Source organism: Dasypus novemcinctus, chromosome 1 (assembly GCF_030445035.2).
Source record: "Dasypus novemcinctus isolate mDasNov1 chromosome 1, mDasNov1.1.hap2, whole genome shotgun sequence".
Lineage (NCBI taxonomy): Eukaryota > Metazoa > Chordata > Mammalia > Cingulata > Dasypodidae > Dasypus > Dasypus novemcinctus.
The window spans coordinates 133,507,505-133,532,045 of record NC_080673.1 but is presented as its reverse complement, the minus strand read 5'-3'; the positions used below and the strand labels follow the sequence as shown (position 1 = coordinate 133,532,045).

General features: G+C 39.7%; 1 protein-coding gene across 5 annotated transcripts in view; it reads right to left on the bottom strand.

Moving 5' to 3' along the window:
* Positions 1-21,584, bottom strand: part of ADAMTS3 (ADAM metallopeptidase with thrombospondin type 1 motif 3) — a 316,618-nt gene extending 295,034 nt beyond the window's left edge. For 2 of the 5 annotated variants that reach the window (XR_009185863.2, XM_058297220.2), the window contains exons 1-2: positions 20,886-21,584; positions 19,553-19,580 (exon numbers count right to left, since the gene is read on the bottom strand). Coding sequence is in view for 2 of the 5 variants with exons in the window: in XM_058297220.2 (XP_058153203.1) it covers positions 19,553-19,580; positions 20,886-20,954 (97 nt within the window). In the remaining 3 variants the exon portion in view is untranslated. The remainder of the gene's footprint in view (positions 1-19,552; positions 19,581-20,885) is intronic. The other 3 variants (XM_058297235.1, XM_071216097.1, XM_071216099.1) reach the window with 3 other exon arrangements.
* Positions 21,585-24,541: the final 2,957 nt, after the last annotated feature.

Sequence of the window (24,541 nt, the reverse complement as noted above, 5' to 3'; positions counted from 1 at the left end):
TGCTGTGGAAACACTCTAGGGAATTTTTCAGTTTTTATGGTCTTGAACACCACTAGCTCTGTTTCATTCATTTTTAAAATTTCTCTCTTTATTGAAATTAAAATGTTGTTCATTTATTGTTTTCCTGATGTCCTATAGTTCTTTCTCCATGTCCTCCTTTATTTCCTTGAGCATATTTTAAAACATTTTTTAAGTCTTTGTCTTTTATGCCCAAAGTCTGGTCTTCTTCACTGATGGTTTCTGAATTTTTACCTCATTTCTTTGGATGGGCCATCATTTCTGGTTTCTTTGTCTTGTAAGCTGTTGTTGCACACTGTATATTTTAATATTTTAAAGTATTAACTCTGGGATTTAGTCCCTGACCTGTCTATTCCTTAAATTTGTATCCAGCTAGTGATATGACAGGTATGACAGATTTCCTTGAATGCCAGGATCTAACAAAAATAAAAATCCTATGGGGGTGGGAACCTTTCATAGCCTTTACAAATTGGCTCTATGTTGGCTGGTTTTTCCTTCTGAATTTAGTCTTCATATCAAGAAGATCAGCCTGAAACAAAAGTGATGTGGAAATTTCTCTCCATCTTTTCTGAGTCTGCATCTTGTTCTGGGCCTATGCTCATTCATTGCCTTGAGAATTTCCACCCCCATTTACAGAAATTCCAATTTCCCTCCTACTCCTTATAAAACAGTCTTTTCCTCCCTCCCAGTTGCTCTATTTTATTTCTTAAAATAGGTAATCCTTTACCCCAGGATGCTTTCACTTTATTGTTTTCTACACTTTGGCTGTCCTTGAACTGCTTTTGTCTACAGGGCAAGTTTTGGGAAGGTGAGTCAGAGATTACATTCTTGGTTCAGTCTTTCAGGCTGCCTCCTGGTAAACTGGCACCAACACAGAGGCACTCCAATATGCACAACGGGGTTACTCTTTTCCCTTTGGAAAAGAGCCAGGGACCTCCAATGGGAGCATATGTTGGATCCACACTACACTGGGGAGGGGTCAGCAAGGTTGCCAAGGGCTTCTCTTACATTTTGATTGATTCATCATGGCACTTGTCCAGTTACTGTAGCCCTTTAAATGTTTTCCAGAGTTTTGAGGAAGATGGCTCTGCCAGTTTGGGCTAGTTATTCAAAGACTCCATGAGGAATGGCATCCTGGAGGGTCTTATGTCACCAACTTGATAAACCAAAAGTTGCCTTGAAAAGTAACCATTTTGAAATACATGCAGAACACTCTGTTCTCCTTAACAAAGGACTACCCTCTAAAGAAACCATTTCACCAGAGTGTAACATATTTGTGTTTTACCAGAATGCTACCAGACTACTAACTTACCCCAGCTTCCTTCAATCCTCACTTGGTGGAAAGTGCTGCTCCTTCTAGACTTCTTATTCAAAGTAAGAGAATGTAATGTTTAGCCTAGAAGCACTTGTGAAGGTTGCAGTCCTGGGTAACAGGCTTACTAAAAGATGGAGATCTAATCATAGAATTATAGGATAATCCTCCACACTTCCCCCAAAACTACCACATCAATAGGGCTCCTGTATAATAATAGGAGATTGCAAGAAAAAGAACTATAAGGCTTGGACCTTAATCAGGAAATATTTAGGAAAGCCCAATCAGAACAAGTGAGACAAAAACAAAGACACCAAAGGAAATTTTAACCTCTGACACTTGTAGCCATAGGAAACAATAGTTAACAGCCAGGCTACAAACCCAAAACCTAAGACTAAAGATCTGTTTACAACAGTTCCTTTTACCTGGTACATCATGTCCAACTGTCAACAAAAAATTACAAGATATACTTAAAGGGAAAAAACACAATCTTAAGAGACAGAAGAAGCATCAGAATCAGACTTAGATATGACAGAGATATTGGAATTATGATACCAGGAACTTAAAGGGTCCTAATGGGAAAAAAGTTGCCAGCAGGTAAAAAAGATGATAATATACAGTAAAGAGATGAAAATTCTAAGAAAAAGTCAAAATGGTAGAAATAAAGATCACTGTAACAGAAATGAAGAATGCCTTTGAAGGTCTCATCAGTAGATTGGAAACGGCCAAGAAAAGAATCAGTGAGCCTGAAGATAAGTCAATAGAAAATTCCAGAACTAAAATACAAAGAGGGAAAAAATAAAAATGAGAGAATACAATATCCAAGAACTGTGGGTAAATTACAAAAGGTATAACATATACGTAATGGGAATAGCAGAAGTAGAAAGAGAGAAAGGAACAGAAGAACTATTTGAACTAATAATGGCTGAGAATTTTCTAAAACTGTCAGCAGACACCAAGTCAGAGATCCTGAAAGCTCTGAAAACATAAAGCACAATTAATACTCAAAAAATTTATACCTACAGATAATATATTTAAACTGCAGTGGGTGGTGGGGGGACCTAATATACAGAGGAACAAAGATAAGAATTGCATCAGACTTCTCTTCGGAAATCATGTATACAATAAAAAATGAGTGAAATATTTAAAGTGTTGAAAGAAAAATAAAAGCTAACAAGCTAGAGTTCTATACCCAGTGAAATTATCCTTTAAAATTAAAGGAGAGATCAAGCCATCGCCCCCAGTATGGCTGCACCATGACACCATAATCTCATGATTTCTGCCCTGTCACACCCTTGGCCCTCTTGGGCCAGCTCAAGAGGACCCAGGACTGGTAAGGAGATGTCAAAAATCCTTTCTGCACACAACCAGCAAGATGGTGGTGGAGTAAGTTGCTCCTAGAGTCAGCTCCTGCTACAGGATAGTTAGTAAACACCCAGAGCTATCTGGAGGTAGCTGAAGCACCTGTTTAGGGGCTCTAGGAGACCAGAAGAGCATCCTGCAAGATCCTTGAAGGAATGGAAGGAGGAGACTGCCCATCTGCAGAAAAGATTCATAAGTAGAGCACTCCATGCCTCAGAAGCTGGTGCCCATCCTCCACTGGAGGCACAAGCTGCCTCGGGAGCTGTTCCACAGCTGGAAATGAAAGCTTCACTTTCCAGAAACAGGGGAGGAGAGACTGTGGGGCACCAACTTCAGCTACTGATGAGCAAATTCAGAGGGCTGAAGTATAATCCTAAGAAAAGCTAAAGTTTGAGCCTATCCAAGTCAGAAGAGGCCAGGAGCTGCCTGGCATGAAGGCAAGTGGGGCAGACCAAAAATCACAGTGCTGGTTGGGATGGGCTTCTTTCCATCCATATCAAACCACAGCTCTGGCCTAGGTCCCAGCCCCACCTCCAGCAGGAGGAAGCTGTGGGGACCTGTGCCAGCCTCTCCAAGAAATTACCAGTCAAGCCACAGAGATCTGTGATCATCCTACTCTGGTGGCACAAGCTACCCCAGTAAGTATTCTGTGACTGGAACTGGAAGCTCCATTTCCCAAAAACAGAGGAGGAGGTGATGGTTGGCCACCAATTTGGCTATTGATTAGTAGACTCAGCTGGCTAAAGTATAACCCTAGGAACAGGTAGGGTGTGAATCTGTTCAAGTCAGAAAGAGACTGGTGGCTGCAATTTTGACTCTGACCCCAGCATGAGGGGAAGCCTGGCTGACCAAAAATCACAGTGATGGTAAGAACCGGTTTCTTTCACCCAGCTCAGCCTGCAGCCCTAGGCTAGGCTTCACTGCCACCTCTAGCAGGGAGGAGGCTGGCAGGCCCGTCCTCCAGCCTACTGAGGTAACTGCAAGTATCTCTGGCTGCCACAGACTAAATAATCAGAAATCTACCAGGCAACTGTGGCCATCTTGGACCTGCACTGTAATAGACTGCTGCCCACTTCTACAGCTCCATCCCCACCACAGGCAGGGGAGAAAGGGGCAAGAAACTTCATCAGTCTCTCTGGGCAACTAGAGTGTAGGCCTGCATGACTTGGATTATTCCACACATCTCTCCATTGCCAGGGTAGGACTCTGGCAGGGGAACCCCCGACAATGGAGAAAGTTGGGAAAAACTTCATCGGTCCCTGGGTCAATGAGGGCAGCTTGAGCCTCCATAGCTTATAGTACCAACTACATCCTTGGCTCCTATTGCACAACCAACAAGGGATAAAGGGCAAGATGCCCTGAAACAAAAAGAAAAACTGCACCCAGAATAAATACTCTAGTAAGCCAGAAGCCAAGACCCAACAAAAAATTACAATCCACACCAAGAAACGTGAAGATATGGCCCAGGTAAAAGAACAAGATAAGCCTCCAGATGATGTAAAGGAGTTGAGACAACTATGCGTAGATGTTTAAACAAATCTCCTTAATAAATTCAATGAGATGGCTAAAGAGATTAAGGATATTAAAAGACATTGGATTAGCACAAAGAAGAATTTCAAAGCATACAAAGAAAAATAACAGATCTTATGGGAATGAAAGGTGCAACAAATAAAATTTAAAAAACATTGGACTCATAATAGCAGATTTGAGAAGGCAAAGAAAGGATTGGTGAGCTTGAAGATATGCCCTCTGAAAGTGAACATACAAAAGAAGAGAGGAAGAGAAGAATGAGAAAAATAGAACAAGGTCTCAGGGAACTAAATGACAGCAAAAGACATGCAAACATATGTGTCATGGGTGTCCCAGAAGGAAAAGAGAAGGGACAAGGGGCAGACGGAATATCTGAAGAAATAATGGTAGAAAATTTCCCAACTCAAATGAAGAATAGCTATACATGTCCAAGAAGCACAACATACACACATCCAAATAAATTCAAATGGACCAACTTCAAAACAGATACTAATGAGAATGCCAAATGCCAAAGACAAAGAGAGAATTCTGAGAACAACAAGAGAAAAGCAATGCATAACATATAAGGGATACTCAATAAGATTAAGTGATGATTTCTCACCAGAAACCATGGAGGCAAGAAGACAGTGGTATGATATATTTAAGATGATACAAGAGAAAAACTTCCAGCCAAGAATCTTATATATAGCAAGATCTTTCAAAAATGAAGGCAAGATTAGAATATTCACAGATAAACAGAAACAGAGAATTTCTAAGCAAGAGACCAGATTTTAAGGAAATACTAAAGGGTGTGCTAGAGCCTGGAAAGAAAAGACAGAAGAGAGAGATCTGTAAGAGTATAGAAATGAAGACTATATCCATAAAAGTAGCTAAAAGTGTCAAGAGTAGTAAAAATAAAATATGACAGATAAAATTGAAATAGTCAGGAATAAACTTAACCAATAAGGTAAAGCCTGTGTATTCAGAAAAGCAACTCGATGTTCAAAGAAATCAAAAAAGGCCTAACTAACTGGGAAAACACTCCATGCTCATGGATTAGAAGACAAAACATCATTAAGATGTCAATTCTACTCAAATTGATACACAAATTCAAGGCAATCCCGATAAAGATTCCATTAACATTTTTTTTAATTGAAAACACGATTATCAAATTTATTTGGAAGGATAAGGGGTCCTGAATAGCCAGAAACATCATAAAAAGGAAAAGTGAACCCACTTATCCAGACTTTAAATCATATTACCTAGCTATAGTGGTAAAAAGAGTACGGTACTGGCATAAAGACAGACACATAGACCAATGGAACCAAACTGTGGGTTCAGAAACAGACCCTTACATGCATGGTCAAGTGATTTTTGACCAGCCTGTCAAACCCACACAGCTCAGGCAGAACAGTCCATTCAACAAATGGTGCTGAAAGAACTGGATATCCATAGCTGAAAGAGGGAAAGAGGACCCCTATTTCACACATTATTCAAAAATTAAGTCAAAATGGATCAAAAATCTAAAAATAAAAGCAAGAACCATAAAGCTTCTAGAAGAAATTGTAGGAAAATATCTTCAAGACCTGGTGGTAGGTGGTGGATTCTTAAAGGAGATAAGAGGAGGACTGACATGGCTGATGGGATTAACTACCAGGGCAGATGGCCCCTCTTTGGAAATGGTGTTTATGTGTGATGAATCTGGACTCAGATGGGATCTCCCTTCATAAGACTTTCATGCTAATGTGCTGGAGGTGCAGTTAATGTTGGGGTTTAAGATATATTTAGGGGATTTGAATCTCTGGACTGACAATGTGATAGCCAGATCCTGAGCCTCAACAGACTCCAGCACCTACAATCTGATTTATTGGACTTACCACACTCAGCTAAGATGGAGGTGAAGGACAACCACCACACCATGGAGCCTAGAGTTATTACAACTGAAAATGGGAGGATTGCATCCAGCATCCAGGTGGAATCTGAGCCTCCTCTTGACATAAAGGTGCAATGGACACAACCAATCCAGTGTCCACATAGAAGAGGTGGCATTGGATTGGGAAAAGTGGACATAATGGACAAAGGGTATGGGGAAAGGCAGGAAGAGATGAGAGGTGGAGGCGTCTTCGGGACATGGAGCTGCCCTGGATGGTGCTTCAGAGGTAATCACCGGACATTGTAAATCCTCACAGGGCCTACATGATGGAATAGAGGAGAGTATGGGCCATGATGTGAACCAATGTATATGAGGTGCAGAGGTGCCCAAAGATGTACTTACCAAATCCAATGGATGTGTCATGATGATGGGAACGAGTGTTGTTGGGGGGGGGGGGAGAGGGGGGGTGGGGGGGTGGGGTTGAATGGGACCTCACATATATATTTTTAATGTAATATTATTACAAAGTCAATAAAAAAAAAAAAAAAAAAAAAAAAAAGAGGAGGACTGAGATGCACTACTGATCTTTAGCTTTACCATGAAAGTGTGGAAATGTATAGAGTTAATGGTAACAAATAGTGATTAACAGCTATTTTATAAATGGGGATGTGGCTAAAAATGGTAGTCTATGCCATGGAACTGAATAGCATGGTAAACCAAGAGGTAGATGAGAATTGTGGTTGATAGTACAGATGCAAGAGCGACCTCTGAGAGCTAGAGCAAATATACATCACTACTGCAGGGAGCTGGTAATGTGGAGAATCATGGGAAAAATATAACTAGAGTGACATATGGACTGTGGTTAGCAGTAATAATAACATTCTTGCATCTATGCTAAAGATGCACTGTGTTGATATTGCGGCAGTATGGAAAATGTGAGCCAAATCTACCCTATGGACATGGTAACAATTAGAAGATAGTATCTTATCTGTAACAAATGTTCCATCACAGTATGGTGTGTTGATAAATGGGTGTTGTTTGGGAATTCTGTACTTGTGCATGATTGTTTATAAGTTTACAACTTCTGTAAAAAAATATATATATTTTAAAAATAATAATAGGGTGGGTTGGGGGAAAAACACACCAAATGTAAGAGAAGGACTACAATGAGTAGTAAGATTTTTACAATATTCTTTCATAATTTGTAACAAACATGTCATGACAATGGAAGGTGTTGGCTGAGGGTTGATGTATGGGACCCCTCTATGATGTTATGCATGTCTGCTTTGGAATTTCACAACTCTTACTATACATTTATTGTTTATGTATGTTCACATATAAATGATATAAAGATAATAATAATAATAGGATGGGTTGGGGGAAAATACTTTGGTTGGTAATAATATTTTGACAATGCTCTTTAATCATTTGTTTAAAAGGTTTAACAACACGGCTAGGTATTGGTGGTAGGATGAGTTATGAGAGTCCTGTATGATGTTATACATGTTTGTTTAAGTTCACAACTATTACTATAAACTTATTGTTTATGTATGTTTATGTATGAGTGATATACTTCAATAAATTTTTTTTTTTAAATGTTTTCTGGGGGACATCCAGAAAGATGGATGATTAGAGGGGCACAAGACTCACTTCTCTTCCAGAAAGAAAGCTAGAGGACAGGCAAAAACTCTGGAAAATGTTTCTAGGGCTTAGGACACCAGGGGAAAATACAAGTTAATAGAAAGGATTAAAGAAAAAAAAAGCATGAGTTATCCATATGCTGTCTGCAAGAGACTCACCTTAGATCCAAGGATACAAATAGGCTGAAAGTGAGAGGTTGGGAAAAGATATTTCATGCAAAATGTTAATTTACAAAATGGACTTTAAATACAAATAGTTATAAGAAAGACAGAAGGCCATTATATACTAATATAAGGGACAATCCATCAGGAAGGAGTAACAGTCATAAATATCTATGCATTTAACAAGGGTGCCCCAAAATACATGAGGCAAACTCGGCAAAACTGAAAGGAGAAAAAGATATGTCTAACTATAACCAAAAAAATGAAATAGGACCCCTATGCCACTCCCTATATATTAATGAACTCAAAATGGATCAAAAACTTAAATATAAAAACCAGGACCATAAAACTCCTAGAAGATAATGTAGAGAAAAATACTCAAGATCCTGTGGTAGGAGAGGAACTCTTAAACCTTATACCCAAAGCAGAAACAACAAAAGAAAAAATAGATAAATGGGACTTACTCAAAATTAAATGTTTTGTGAAAGCCTACTTAATGGGAGAAAATATTTGGAAATCACATGTCCAACAAGGGTTTATTATTCATGCTAAATAAAGAGTTTCTACAACTCAACAATAAAAAGACAAACAAATCAATTGAAAAATGGACAAAAGACTTGAATAGACATTTTTCTGAAGAAGAAATACAAATGGCAAAAAAGCACATGAACAATATTCAACATCACTGGCTAATATTAGGGAAATGCAGGGAAGCGGACTTGGCCCAGTGGTTAGGGCATCCGTCTATCACATGGGAGGTCCACGGTTCAAACCCCGGGCCTCCTTTACCCGTGTGGAGCTGGCCCAGGCACAGTGCTGATGCGCGCAACGAGTGCAATGCCACACAGGGGTGTCCCCTGCATAGGGGAGCCCCCCGCGCAAGGAGTGCACCCCATAAGGAAAGCCGCCCAGCATGAAAGAAAGTGCAGCCTGCCTAAGAATGGTGCCGCCCACACAGAGAGCTGACACAACAAGATGACACAACAAAAAGAAACACAGATTCCAGCGCCACTGACAACAACAGGAGGGGACAAAGAAGAAGACGCAGCAAATAGACACAGAGAACAGACAACCAGGGCGGGGGGAAAGGGGAGAGAAATAAATAAATAAATAAATCTTTTTTAAAAATTAGGGAAATACAAATCAAAACTACAATGAGATATCATTTCACACCTACTAAAATGATAACTATTAAAAAAAAAAAACAGAAAACTGCAAGTGTTGGAGAGGATGTGGAGAAATAGGAAGGCTTATTCACTGTCAGTGGGAATGTAGAATGGTACTGCCACTGTGGAATTCTCTTTGGTGGTTCCTAAGGAAGCTAGATATAGATCTGCCATGTGACCAGGCAATGCCACTGCTAGGTATATTCCCAAAAGAACTGAGAGCAGGAACATGAACAGACATCATCTGCACACCAATGTTCATAGTGGCATTATTCACAATTACCGAAAAAAATGGAAACAACCCAGTTGTCCATCAACCAACAAATGGGTAAACTGTGGTATATCCATAAGATGGAATATTTTCAGCTTTAAGAGGAAATAAATTAGTGAAGCAAATTACAGCATGAATGAACCTGGAGGACACTGTGTTGAATGAAGCAAGCCAGACACAAAATGACAACTATTATATAATTTTGCTATTATGAACTGAATAAAATTAGCAAATCCTTGGAGTTAATTGCTAGAATATAAATTACCAGAAAATAGAATGAGGTTAGAGAATGGAAAGCTGAGGTTTAATCTGTGCAGAATTGGTAAAAAGGTTGTTTATAAATGTTTGGAAATGAATAGAAATGGTAAAAGCACATCATAGTGTTTATAAATAGCAGTTCTAATATACAGGTATGAAAGGGAAAGTCTAAGGTCATGTATATCATGAGAAGGAAAGCTGAAAAAATAAAACATGGGACTGTATAGCATATAAACTCTCTTGTGAAAAATTAATATGGTTAATAGTGCAAATATAAGAATGTTTTCCTCTGACTCAGAGCAAATGTACTTTACTGTTAAAAGGTTTTAATATCAGGGTGATATTTGCACAAAAATAAACTAAAGCAAACTATGGATAGTAGTATAAAGTGATATATAATAACCTTCCATCAATGACAAAGAGGAAGTATGCTAAGTGAAAGAAACTAAACAAAAAGTACTACATATTATTTGACTCCACCTATATTAAATGCAAATACAAATAAATTATAGAGATGGAAATAGTTAAGTAGTTATATATGGCAGGAGAATAGAATGACGACTAAGGGGTAGGTTTTTTTTTCTTCTTGCTTGTTTGTTTTGCTTTTTTCTTTCTGCCTTTCTGCCTTTCTTTTTGTGGAGTCATGAAAATGCTCTAATATTGATTAAACTGATAAATGCATAACTCCAAATGTCATTGATTACTCACTTTAGATGGATTATATAGTTTATGAATACATTTCAATAAAACTGATTTATTTAAAAGGAAAAATAAAGGCTTTCTCAGACAAACAAGAATTGAGGGACTTTGTCCCCAGTAGACATGCCTTGCAAGAAATGTTAAAAGAAGTTCTTTAGAGAAGGAAAGTGAGATAGATTAAAAACCTCAGGTTTATATAAAGAAAAGAAGAGCTTCTGAGAAAGTATAAATAAAGGGAAAAAACTTAAGTTGGCATTTAAGGCACTCTGCACACTGTCCCTAAATTGTTTCCCACATTTTCTTCCATATCGGTCTATTGAAAAGTTCTAATGTGCTTGCTCAAACCAGTTTAACTATTCCTGCTTGTCCAGCCCTACTCACTGTGTGTTACCCAGGTGAAAAGACCATTCCTTTCTCTCCATCTACACAAATCCAACATGGTCCCCAAAGCCTACCTCAAGTCCCGTTTTTTCAAGAAAACTTCCCTGGTTAATTGCCCACAGAGTACAGACCTCCTGTTCTGTGCTTTCATAGTTCCCACTGTCAAGTCACTTAACACTAATCATGTACTGTCTTCATAAAAGTTTTAAAAATCTCTACAGGGGAAAAGTTTTATGCTTGTTTTGTTCTTTTGGAGATTTCAAGTTCTTTAAGGTACTTACAGAGATTCTTTTGGATATTTTAAGTTTCTTGATGTGGTATCTTAACTGTGTTTAACCCTAAGGTAGTAGATCACTCATAAGCAAAAAAAAATCAACGTTTACTGGAGAAGAGAAAAATGTCACACAACCCTCATGCTATAACATTATTCAAGAATGGGTATTTCTGAAATGGGGATTCTTGGGAGGGAATGCTCTGGTTTGGGCTGGTCAGGGTGTACAGTATCACACTCTTGACCCAACTCTGAGATCATCTTAAGTCCTTCACACATTCAACTCACAACTGAAGACAGGCAGCTGGTGTGGTAGAATGATATATAAATGCCTCCTAGAGGATACAAAATGCCCCAGCACATTACTAAGATCACATTATAGGACTATAACAGAACAAAAATATTCAGTGGTACAATACACATAGCTGAAACATACAGTGACTGTAGTACAAATCCCCCATATCTACCTCTGGCACACAAAAGATTGAAATAATCATGATTGCTGTGATGTACATTATAGTTCCCAAGAAAGTGTTTAAGGGGTATGGTACAAAGGTTAACTACTAAAACTCTGGAGTCAGGAAGAACTGCATTTGAATTTTAGTTCCAAGCTGATGAGTTCTTTGGAATTCTTAGAAAAAGTATGGCCCATCTAATAGCATTTCAATAAATGAAAAAATTAGTTGATGTTATCAGTAGTAACAGCATCTCTAATTAGAGCTACAAAAGAAGGAAGTCAGTTTCAGATTCTTTCCAAGTCCCTGTACCTACCCTCAGGTCTCTCTCCTGCAACCCCCCACCACAGTCTGGTGTTTCTGATGTGGTTAGAAAGGTCCTTAAGCTACATATCAACTGAGGGCCTGAAGTCAAGGCTTGCTCTAACAACTTACTCCCATCACCCAACCCAGAGGACTATGTTCTTTCCCAAAGACTAGCTTGATACTCTTCTATGAAGAGGCAGTTCACACATGCAATTTCCTTTATCAGGTATAAAATGCTAGTACGCCATAATCTGGCCTCAAGAATGAAATCAAATAAGCATTTTCAAAATCAACAAAAGAAGTAGCTCCAACAACATTTCCAAATCCTGAGCTGAGTATAAAAGAATGACTTACATCAGAAATGACAGGATCCAGCTGCTTCAGGAAAGATGAGAGCACATGGTAAAGAGTAGACACTAAAAGCTGAAAGCTTTACTAAGGCTTAAACATACCCATAGGTTCAGGGGTAGGGGGCACGTCATCCCTCACAGGCAATTAAAAATTAACTGTGACATATGCTGAAACTCTGAACACAGCCAAATTCTTTTTCCTCACTTCATCTCCTCTAGACTCTTATCACCACAAGGTAAAGGAATTCCTTGGTGTGTCTTTTATTTTGGTAGCAAATCTACACTATTAGTCAAAGATTCCTCATTAAGCTATTTGGGGGGGGGAGGGAAGGCCTTTTAACTTACTATTAAGAAAGAACAAATTGTTATGACCTTAAAAATTCTTATTTTTTAAACTGACTTTTTAATAAATATTTATTGCAATTATACAATGTTTATGTTCAAAAGAATCATTACGGAAAGAACATTTTTTAGTGTTCCAGAATACGAAATCAGGTAAGACAGCATATTTCATGTAAAAAACAAAACAAAACAAACTGTTTGAACAAAAGCATCCAAAAAAACTATCCAAATATTTTCATTGTTTGCTATATATTAAAATGATCAGCTAATCATTACCAGGATAATAGAGGAGATTGATTTTTTTTAATCAAGCCCAAAGGCCAAAACCTTAATATTAGTTCACAAAGACTCAATTTAACTGGTTAGATTTATCATCATCAGAAGTTTTATAGAAATGTGAGCATACTGGGCTTTCTACAAATTAAGATTTCTCATGTTTTACTATTTCTGATGCATAATACTTCAAAAGCTAAAACTGAGTCTTGAATTTAAAACCCTGAAAAGCAGCATTTGTCCCCAGGGCCAAAGACTGGAGAAAATATGACAGATTAGAAATGTGGATAGCATTTTTAAAGATTTTCACTGAAACTTTACTGTGGCAATTATATTTTCCAAATCTAAAATGAGATCATTTACTCTGACTCATAGTTTGAGAAAAATACAATAAATTTGGACAAACCACTAAGCTACTGTATAAGATTCCTATTGCTGCTGCAACAAATTACCACAAATTTGGTGAGTTAAAACAACACAAATTTATTATGTTACAGGTATGGAGGCCAGAAGTCTGAAATGGGTCTCACTAGGCTAAAATCAAAGTGTCAGAGGGCTCCATTCTTTCTGAAGGCTCTAGGGGGTAATCCATTTCCATTCCTCTTCAAGCTTCTAAAGGCCACCCACATTGCATGGCTAATGACCTCCTTCCTCCATCTTCAAAGCCAGCATCCTTGGACCAAGGTCTTTCTACACTGCTGACACTAGATATCTCTCCCCTGCCTTCCTCTTCCACTTATGAGGACCCTTGTGATTATACTGGACCCACTGGAATAATTCAAAATAATTTGCCTACTTTAAGGTTAGCTGACTAGCAACCTCTACTCCATCTGCAACTTGAATTCTTGCTGCATAATATAACATACCCATAGGTTCAGGAGTTAGGAAATGGACCACATCCACCATTTCCCATACAATATGCTGGAAAGTCTTCCCAGTGGTAGCATTATTGTACACATGTACTCCCACAGATTCATTTATCCTTTTTCTGGAACTGCACCCCAATTTTTCTTTGGGTTAACCATCTCACTTCACTCTGAGTTGATGTAAATTGGGGTAAAATATATTAATCCAGGCCAGTCAGAGCACTGCATTCCCCTGACCATAGTTAATAGTTCAAGGTTAAGTTTATGACCCAAGCTAGGGAGCCAAGAAAAGCCCTACCGAGAACTTTTAGTGGAGCTGTCGAAAAAAAGTTGTTCTGTCCAGTGAGGTGATAAGCTGATGGAGGTGCTAGTGATAGTCTGCCATGACTTGACTGCCAGCATTCTTACCCTAATAGAAAAATAGCCAACACAGAGGGAAAACGTGAGAGAGAGAGAGAGAGAATGAGGGAGAGAGATAAAGATTGATTCCTGGCATTACTTGATCCCTGGATCCAATTTAGATTCCTGATCAATTTGGTTTTCCTTAACCAATGGATTCCTGTCACTTGAATCCAAAGGAGTCATGACCAACACAGGAACTTTCTCTCAATGAAATGGAAAGAAGGAAATTGCAGTTAAAAAAAAAAAAAGTAAAAAGAGAGAAAGAATTTTGCCTGGTATACAGAAAATATAGTTGGTATGGAATCCACATGGAATATTTGTTTTTGCACCAGCCTTACTTAACTCTCTTCATCTACTGTTGTATTCCAATTAGAGTTAAGCAGTACTACGCAGAAATATCAATACAAAGATAAAACATAAAAATAGACCTCTCAAAGAGCAGACACATGGTGAACTGAATGGTTGGACAATTTTCAAGTGCCTGGCACAGTATATTAAGGTTCCTAGAAATTCATGGTGGCAGGCAGACCTACTTAACGTGTAGGGATTACAATGAAGTGTTCTCTATGAGCAAAGGTGTTAAAAGAAAGAAGTATATGCTTAAGACATACTACTAATAATAGCTATTATTCTAGCTTGCTTACCATGTGCCAGCACTTTATGAATACTTACAGAGGCATTACGATGCTATGAAGTAAGTAGTATTATTATATCTATGTTACTGAAAAGAGGGTGACACTGTGAAAGGTTAAGTTCAGCTAGAAAGCGGTAGAGTCAGGAATATAAACCACACAGTTAAGAGTCTGTGCTTCTGATACTTGATGGAGAAAAGGTGATAAATATTAATAGGTCTTCTGGATATACTGGCTAGAGCTTATAAAGAATGCTTAAAGTTCATCATCCTAGAAGCAGAGGTGACTTTGGGGGTTTCTGAAAATTTCTTAGTAGTATAATTATTTAGTAAAATAAAAAGAGAATTCATATTGAAGATAGAAAGCAGTGAAAGTAGGAGGGGGAAACATTTCAGCTAAACAGCAATAAGTTGCTGGTGATAGATAACATGCTGCACTTAATAGCATCTTCATCTAGGAAGCTTTATTAGCCATTACGATGCTCAATAGACAGGTGGAAGATATATCAGTAAAGCCAAGCCCATGATCTTTAGCTATAAGAATAACAGCTTGGTCACTAAAATTCTAAATTTTATGAAAGACCCGTTTAAACCCCTTATTCCACACAGCTTTTAATATTGCTGATGGCAAATTGGACTGATAGCTTTAATTTTAACTTACTCTTATTTCCTCTAATGCCAGCAACAGGACAAATGACTGCAGTAGACTATAGTGCAAAATTAGTGGGCACTCCAAAAGTGCACACAGAATTCAAATGAATTTGCCAAATACTTACTGTGCACAAGCAGAAAAGTGTGCAAAAATTGATAAGCCTATGTTCCTGTGTTCTGTGGGGTAAAAACAGAAGTCACAAGAAGCCTTAAAAACATTGAATAATTAATTGTATAGATTTGTCACCATCTTCAGTTTCTTCAGGGCCAATTAAACATGGAAAGAGGTACAACACAAGAACATTTAGGTAAATCAGAAAACAAACAGGAAACAGATATGATTCAAGTAACTGGGCTCCCATCTACCATGTGGGAGTCCAGGGTTCAATTCCTAGGGCTTCCTGGTAAAGGCAAGCTGGCCCAAGTGGAAAGCTGGCCCATGCGAAGTACTGGCCCTCATAGGGGGCTGGCCCAACCACAGTGCTGGCCTGCACAGGAGTGCTGGCCCATGCAGGAGTGCTGGCCAGTGCAGGAGTGCTGGCCCATGCAGCAAGCTGGCCAAAGGGGAGAGCAGGCACAGAAAGGTGATGCAACTGAAAGAGACACAGAGGAGAGACAATAAGAGAGGCAGCAGAACAGGGAGCTGAGGTGGAACAAGAGATTAAGCACCTCTCTCCCACTCTGGAAGGTCCCAGGATCGTTTAGGTACCACCTAAAGAAAAGATAAGCAAACACAGAAGAATGCACAATGAATGGACACAAAGAGCAGACAACAGGGGGGGGGGGGGGGGGATGGGGGGATGGGGGGGTGTTAATCAATCAATATTTTAAAAAAAGGATACAGGCACATTCCAATACGATAATACACTTCTTGTTATGTCTATTCATTTAACAACAAATAAATGAGCACTAACTAAGTACCAAGTAGTGCTGAAGATACAGCAGAGCAATCTTCAAGACAATGTCTTTGCTCTCACTAATGGAAATGCTTTCTCTGTTCCAAGGACTACATAAGTGACTCACACCAAACCTTCAAAACCAAATAAATATCTGAAAATTATGAACAAGCATTTCTCAGTAAACTGGATACCTGAGAGGACAAGACTAGCAACTTTATTTTGTTAAGAATAAAATGTAATTAAATTTAGAACTGAGAAACAAGAGAAAGAAGAGAGAAAAATAAGTGTAGTCCATTTCCAAGAGAGAGATTGGGAGATAGAGGAAGGCAGCTCAGCACTGAAGTCTCACAGTATATTTCCTCAAATGATAACCAGGCAGTCCAAAGTGGTAGCTTAATGAAACAAAACATTCTGAATATTCTTTTTCAGATTCTCCAATTACTACAGAACTTATGATTCTTTCCTAAGCTGTGTGTGTTAGAGAGCAAACCTCCTTATCCAATCAAGCCACGGAGCCAGCTGCCCACATTACCATAGGCATCTTACCAAGGCCAAATTCTTAGTCAGAAATGAAAGAACTCCCTGAAATGCCACAGAAGTATGTTATTCATCTTGTGGAACATATTTATTCATGTATAAACATTCATACATGCCATATATTTATATATGTATATATGCATGCATGTATGGTTGTAGGTAGGTAGGTATGTAGATATCTTCTTTTCGGTTGACAAGGGGCAGAGAATTGGGTCAAGTTTCAAAACTTCTCTCTAGAGTGAATCACTCTTTCCCACATATGGAAAAAGCATTTTTTCCACTGGGTGAGGAGAGAAGGAAAGAGGCAATCTAATACCACCTACTATATAGATGATGTACCTGTACATATTCTCACCTGCCCCCATCACAAACTCTTTTGCCTACCTGAATTCAAGCCTTGTTATGCTAGGGGGCTGAAATACATTAGATAAACATTTCCAAACTGGCTCCCTAAGCCAGACGCTAAGAGTACATATGGTTCTCTTTTTAAGCACTACAAAAAACTGACAAATTAATCTACACTGTTGGAAGTCAAGAAGAGTGATTGCATATGGTGAGGGGAGAGTGCTAGGAAGATGGCACAAGAGAGGTGCAGGAGTGCTGGTAATGTTTACTGATCCAAGTCCTGGTAATATGTTTCTGTCCAATTCATGCAGCAGCAGCAAGCTGTACACTTATAATAGATGTACTATCTGGCATGTAGATATTTCAATAAAAAGTACTTTTTTAAATTTGGCTTCCAAATAATTCATGTTCTTTTACTATTTGTATTTTGCTCTTCCTGAGACATTAAATTATTCCAAAATTATTCACAACCAAGGGATTTTCTCTAGCCAATTTGAAGAGCAATAAAATTAATTAATTAAGTAATCCACTTAAAAAATCTACAAACTGTATTAGCCTTCTTTAATGTATCATTGATCAAATAGCACCTCCAAGCAGTTATATAAGACCAATTTAAAATCAATTATTGGAAAAATTACTTCATTATATGTCAAGGAATACATTTTACTAAATCTCTAAATTAGCAGTGCCTTTATGCATGGGAACAGGAAGAGAAATCTCAGTACTGTTCATAGGATTTTCTAAAATATGACATTTTTAAAACCTCCTTTGGAGTTATATAAATAACCCAAATTCAAATGATAGCTACACTTCAGCTATCACAAGACTCGTGAGTCAAAATCCATTTTATATCCTAATTTCTTCCTTCCACTTAATTTGAAATTGATAAACAAAGATAATAAAATTAGAGAGAGTCCCATAAAGCAAAGGGATATGGGGGCAAGTAAATCTCCATCAATACAACTTAAGAATGCTCTGCCCTCCTCTTGTCCATACTGCTGATGCATCTCCTTTCCACCAAATTTAAACACATCTAGATCATTTTCTTCCCAGAAAAAAAAAAAAAAAGGCGATCCAAGTAATTTATATTTGAAAAATGACTGCACCAAAGGCTAACCCTGGACCTCTTACATGAAAGCATCCTGATTCTATCTGAAAATTTAATCAAAGTAATATATTTTCTTTCAGGAATATTCCCTTGATAGAATGGATCTTAAAACATCTTTTCAATTTACATAGAGAAAAGTAGAGATGTTTAAGTAATCAATGTTTATTTAAAAAGCTTTCTCCTGCTTGTTTTGGGATTGGTTAAAAAAAAAATTCCACCTTTAAAAAGATACATATTGATGGTTGAATGCTATCAAGTATGAAAAAAAAAACTGTCTCTTCATAGACACACTCTTCTTAATGCAGTGCACTCACTTCCTCTCTGTCCTGCCCTTACCATGGACATCTAAACTTGGGAAAGAGATCCCAGAAGTTCTGAGTAGGAAGGAATATTCTGCACATAGACTTCTGGGCCTGGTTCTTGGGTTCCCCCCACTAATTAACAAGCATAGAATCCTCCCAGGCCTCCCCTATGCACTACAGAAGGTAGCTATTTTAACTTTTCAAAGCTTCATTTTCCTCATCTCTAAAATAAGCACTATAATATTCCTAGAATGGTAACATACAGAAAGCAATTGACACTGTGCCTGGCACATAGTAAGTGGTCAGGGAATTGTAACTATTTTTGCAGCAGCAGTAATGATAGAAAACTTTTCGCCTAAGAGATTACATTACAATCACTGGCCAAGACAGAATTTACAGAGACTAATACTTTGACAAAAAGAAAATTTATCTTTTAAAGTAACCTAAGTAAAATCTGCATAGAAAGACTTTGTAGCTGCCTGACTTCTTGCCAGGTTCTTTCAGCTTTTCAGAACAAGTACGTTATTATAAACAGCTTCAAGGAAACAGCCTGAGCTTTGGAAAGGCCTTTTAAGTCACTTACTCTCCTTGAGCCTCAGTCTCCTCACTCATAAAATGGGAATAATAATGCTGACAATATCAGGTAATAGCGACGTTTACATGTTACTTGCAAAAGGACTAAAGCAGATGGAATAAGAGAATCCATCAGAGGGTTTACCTAAAGCAGGGAAAGTTATAAGGGAAAAATTTCCATCCTCTGTACTTTCACTTCCCTCTTCATTGTTGCATTCTTATGCCTTGACTCCTATTCTAACTAGATGAGTTCCCCCTAATGCTACATCAGTTGATTGATAACCTGATTTTATTCATTTCCAGATTTCTTTCAATCCCTTCACCACCCTCCAAGTACCTATCAGTAACTTGCCCATAGGCAGGCTAAATCATACTTAAAAAACTCAGCTTCAGCAGAATTTTTACATCACTATAATTCAGCTTGAGGAACGTGGGACCCTCCTCAGGAAAGAGGAACAGAAGAATGGAAATGTTCTGTACTGCAAATTACTTTTTTTAACCACCAATGAAAGAAATTTCAGAAATATTTTCCTTAACTTACTTCATTCCCTACTGCTAAGATAAGAAAGATATCTGAGAACAAGGCTTACCTATTTGCACCATTTCTTCATTACCAGCCTGAAAAGGAGGGGGAAAGTAAGAAAAAGAAAGTTACTGGGTTTCATCTTATCATCTTGTGTGTTTTATTTCTACCTCTAACGCTTTTCAGGGTCTAGCGAATCAGGTGATGTTGGCCACCGGGACTGGTGCCTGAAAGCTGCATCTTGGATTGTAGAAGGTTCCGGTCATGGAGCATGAAGCAATTTAATAACAGTTTAGAGTAGGGGGTTATTGCCTGTGTTAATTGCAATTTATCATTTATGCAACCAGAGAAAGTAAATACTGACACTTAATACTCTCTTCTGAAAATTCCGAAACTGGGTCAGGATTAGCAAGGCTCTGAAATTATGCAGACGAAAAGAAGTCTAAAAGGGGGGCCTTATTTATCAGATTTCAGGTCATGAGTCAACTGTACAATTCTCCACCTTTTATACTACGGTCAGAACAAGGAGACCAGAGAAGCTACAAAAATCAATGGAGAAATTCTGTACCCAAAGTACCACAGGCTCTGTGCTGATGGGATTTACTACAAGAGGCTCGCCCTGCCGAGTCTTTTCAAGGGCTCTTCTGAGATCACCGAGCTTCACCTTGAGTCTCCAAGAGTGGGGGCAGGGTCGAGAAGAAACAGAGACGCACTCAATTTAGCTTTAAAAAGAGGAGGAGTTGCGCCGAGGGGGAGGGGACAAAGGCTGCCCGCGGCTCCAGCCTCTGCCCAGGAAAACGCAGGGCAGGAAGCTTCCCCAGCCCCCAGCCCCAACTGTCAAACCCGAGCCCGGCCGCGGTCCTCCCAGGACACGTGTCTGCTGGATCGCTGCCAGTCCGGCCCAAGGACTTCCTGAAACCCCCGCCTCCCGCTGCCCAAAAAAGCTGTGAGTCAGTTACTACAGCCTTGAGCAGAGAAAACCCCGCGAACCCGACTCTGGCTGCAGCAACCAGAGCCCTGGGATGCTGGACCCAGCGTCCAGAACTTCATTCAAGCGCCCAGACCGCCCCCCGGAAAGGGGAAACCCAGATGGCCCGGCGAGGATCCGAATTGGCTGCAGTTTGTTACCAGGAATTGTTCCGAATGCCGCGAAGTGGTGAAGCCCTAGGTGTGACAAACCTGGGCGCCAGAAGCAGGAGTCCCAACCTCCCGTGCAATTCAACCCCTACCTCAAAAAGCCCCGCACACTGCACCCAGCCCTCCATACACCACTCCTTAATGCAAAAGACAACAGGGAAGGGTGGGAGGGAGAGAAAGAAACAGAAGAGGAGAGAGAGGGGAGGAACTTTTTCGGGAAAAGGTTGGATTTGAATTTTTTATTGTTATTATTTTCCACTTACTTGTCCATCAGCTGAAGTTCTAACATCTACCAGAGCGGCTGCTATCAACCAGAGTGACAGGAGAACCATCACGAGTCGAGTTCACTTTTCAACTACTGGGCAAAGCAAATGCCCAGAGCAACCCCCCAAGATAAGTTTCTTTAAAAAAAAAAAAAAGAAAGAAAAAATGCGGAATAACAAAAAATGGTCTTCTGTGCTTTGCTTCAATGAAAATGAAATTTGAGCTTTGAGACTGGCCCCCTCTGTTCTGCGGTTCTTTTCACTTCACCTTCTCACCCCGTCCTCCCAAACGGAGTGTGCAGGAGCGAGAAGGTGCGGCGAGCCGGGAGAGGGGGAAGGGACGAGGGGCTTCCAACTATCTCTGCCCAAAGCGGCGTTTTCTAGACTTTTCGAGCACCATTGGCCCCTCAGGTTAGCGCGGAGAATGCTTAGGTCTCCTAGAGCACAGCAGGGGGAAGTATTATCGAGAGAGACGAGCGAGCCGGGAGCTGGAGAAAGAGGCAGCGAGAGAGCGACTCGGTCGCACTCGCTGAGGTGGGGGCGGGAGGAGCCGAGGAGGGGAGGAGGCGGCGAGACGGAGAAGGTGGGAGGAGAAGGCCGATCGCCGGCTCCCGTTGCTCGTAGAGCAGCAGTCTGCTCGCTCCCGGCGACTTGCGGGGCGCTAAAAAGGCGGCCGGAGCCCCCCGGGCGGCCCCTCCCGCCGCGGCGCCCACGTCACGCGGGGCCCAGGCCCGTGCCCCCCGGGCCGCCGAGGCGGGCGCGGCCGGCGCGGGAGGAGGCGGCGGGAGGACTGCGCCGGAATCGAAGGACCACGCAGGCTGCGGGCGCCCGAGAGGGTCAGGTTTTGAAACTGCGCGGAGACTTGTGGCCGGGGCTAAACCACCCCCCCACTCCGGGATTCCCTTCTTCCCCAGGAGATGAGCGAGTGGGGGGGAGGGCCCAGGGGAGGCTCAGGCCCAGACTCGCGGGCTGGCCTCGAGTTAATTATGGGACGGGGGAGGTTCCAAGGGCTGTCCCGTGCTTTAGGAAATTCACCTCTCCCGACCTCTACTCTTCTCCCCGCGGAGGAAAAGTCTTCCCGGAGAGAACCCCTGAACCTTCCAGGTCTAAACCACACAGTTTTCTTTCCTCCAACCACCGGACGCCTTCCATGTGCCTCCGCCAAACACAAGCACACAAGTTTAAGCCCTTGTTTATGCTTTATTCGTTTGTATTAGTTTTAAAAGATAGCGTGTCCCTTCCTTGACTCCCCCGTATGCTTTCGTTTATCATTCGAGTGCACAGGCCTTCCTGCCTCATCGTCACGCCAAGATTATGTTATCAAATGATTTCTGCTCAGTGTGGTCCAGAGCTTCCAGAGAGGAGATGACACCTTCCCTGGCTCTCTGGGCTCCTGTGGCGAGAGTCTGCTGCGAACCTAGAACAGGCCTGCTTCCCTAAGGTCGAGTCCTGTGGCATTTTCCACTAAGCGAGGGGGAGAGTATCTTCAGTTTCCACCAAGTAGTCTCTGATACCACTTCCCCCAAGGAACCGTGAGAGAGCACTGTTTAGGGACAACTTTAATCTTCCAAGACTTCAGCTACAAAGAGTCTTCGAGAGATCTGCCTACAATAAAACTTGTCGAAGCTAATGTTTGTTCTGCTGTGTGATGCTTAGATAAGTCATGGTTCCTTTCATTTCTCAAAAAATGTTATTTTGACTCTTTTATTCCTAGAGGTAAAAGATGCATGTTTAGCTTATACACGGCAGGATTTTGAGTCCACTGATGAGTTATCTGCTAAGTCTTCTCAAAATCAGATATCCAGGACAATTCCATGTCCAAATGAGAAGCCAGATAACTAAATGGACCCACCTAATAACAGAATATTAGGTTATTTAGTTAGTTATTAGTTGCAATTAGAATTTGACCCCATCTCTGAATGGTCTCTAAATTACTTTTTCTGCTTCATTTAAAACCTTTAGCACTTTGTTACTTGTCATTGACTTACTCTCCAGGAATGATTTGCTGAACTGAGTCTAATTTTCTCTTACTCAATAAAATAAATAATCCTTCGGGGTCTATAAATAAAAATTATGTCACATTATATTTACATACGGAAGAATACTAGAGTAAAAATCAAGAAACCCAGAGTTTAGCCCCAGCTAATAACTTTCTAACCTTGACAAGTCACTGACCTCTATTTTGGTTCTTCCCCCATGTAGTATTTCAGCTCTAAAATTCTCTGATTTTAAATAGCAACAAATACTGTATTTAGCCATGTTGTTACAGTGGTCCTTTTTGGCTGTTCACACAAAATACAGATCTTTGTCATTACTGTGACTCCTGACACAAGCATTTATGTGACTTTAGCAAAAGCAGTGGCTTCAGACATTTTTAGCCATGACCATGGAAAGAAAAATGCATTCTGCATTATGACCCAGTAAAAATGTCGTGATTCAGTACTTAGCCATACTACATATAAATAACATATAATAACTCTGGTATGTTCTGTCCTATTCTTTTTCTTTTTTTCGAAACACTGGTCATGAATCACTTAACCGATTTTAACATCCAGTTAGTCATGACCTTCATTCTTACAAACATTGATTTGAGAACATATAATAAGGTTTCTATTTCTTGGATTCTAAATAACTTGAATTCTGATTAATCAGATTCTACCAATATACTCTAAAGCAGAATTTCCCAAAATATTCCCTGGAATATAAAATGTTTCCGGAAAAAAAAACAAAAAGAGTTCTCTGACAGTCAAAAAGTTTGTGAAATGCCCAGAAAAACAAAATGAAATGGAGTTCTTAATTTCAAAACCTCACAAGGGGAAATGTTATTACCATTACAAAGACCAATTCTTAACATAATAACAAACATAAAGTCAGATAGGTTGTGTTCACATTCAGATTCAGCCCCAGTTTTCTCAACTCTAAAGTCGGTTTAATAATACTTATTTTGCAAAATATTCATGAAAATTAACATGATCCTGTATGTACACTGTATAATACATCACCTAGAAACATAGCAAGGACTTAAACATGGACTTCTGTTTTTTAAGTGAAGATGCCTCAGTGGTAATGAAATATGCCAAATTCTAAGGAAAGCAGGAAAAGGTAAACAGCTAAAACATGAACAAATTTTAATTTTACCAGAGATAATGTTAGGAGTCAAAGGCAAAGAATTCATTCAGTTCCTTTCACAAATAGACCCTTCTCTGACTGTGTAGCATCCAATTTCTCTCTTTCCCTCTGTTTCTTAGGTTCCAACTACAGTGTTGTTTCCCACACTCTCATGTGTCCAGACACTTGGGTTGTAACACACTTCTTTTTCCTACCCACATGGCAAACAACACCATATTACAGGAGATGCTAGTAGGTGCTCCACAAAGTAATAAATCAATGTGTGGTATATGTATTCTTCCAAAATATATCTTAAATGTATAATTTTAAAAGCAGGCACATGTGTGTTGTCTCCCTAATTGTGAAATCATCTCTCTTTACAGTTTAAATTTCATAAAGTCAGGTGACATATGAAAAATTTTAAATGGTGCATATTCATATTGGCAACGATTAACTAACCAGAGTGTTGTGTTTTTCTATTGATGCTGACTGGTCAATGTTGTATATCTTGTCATAATCTGACAGTATTTTGATACTCAATGTTTATT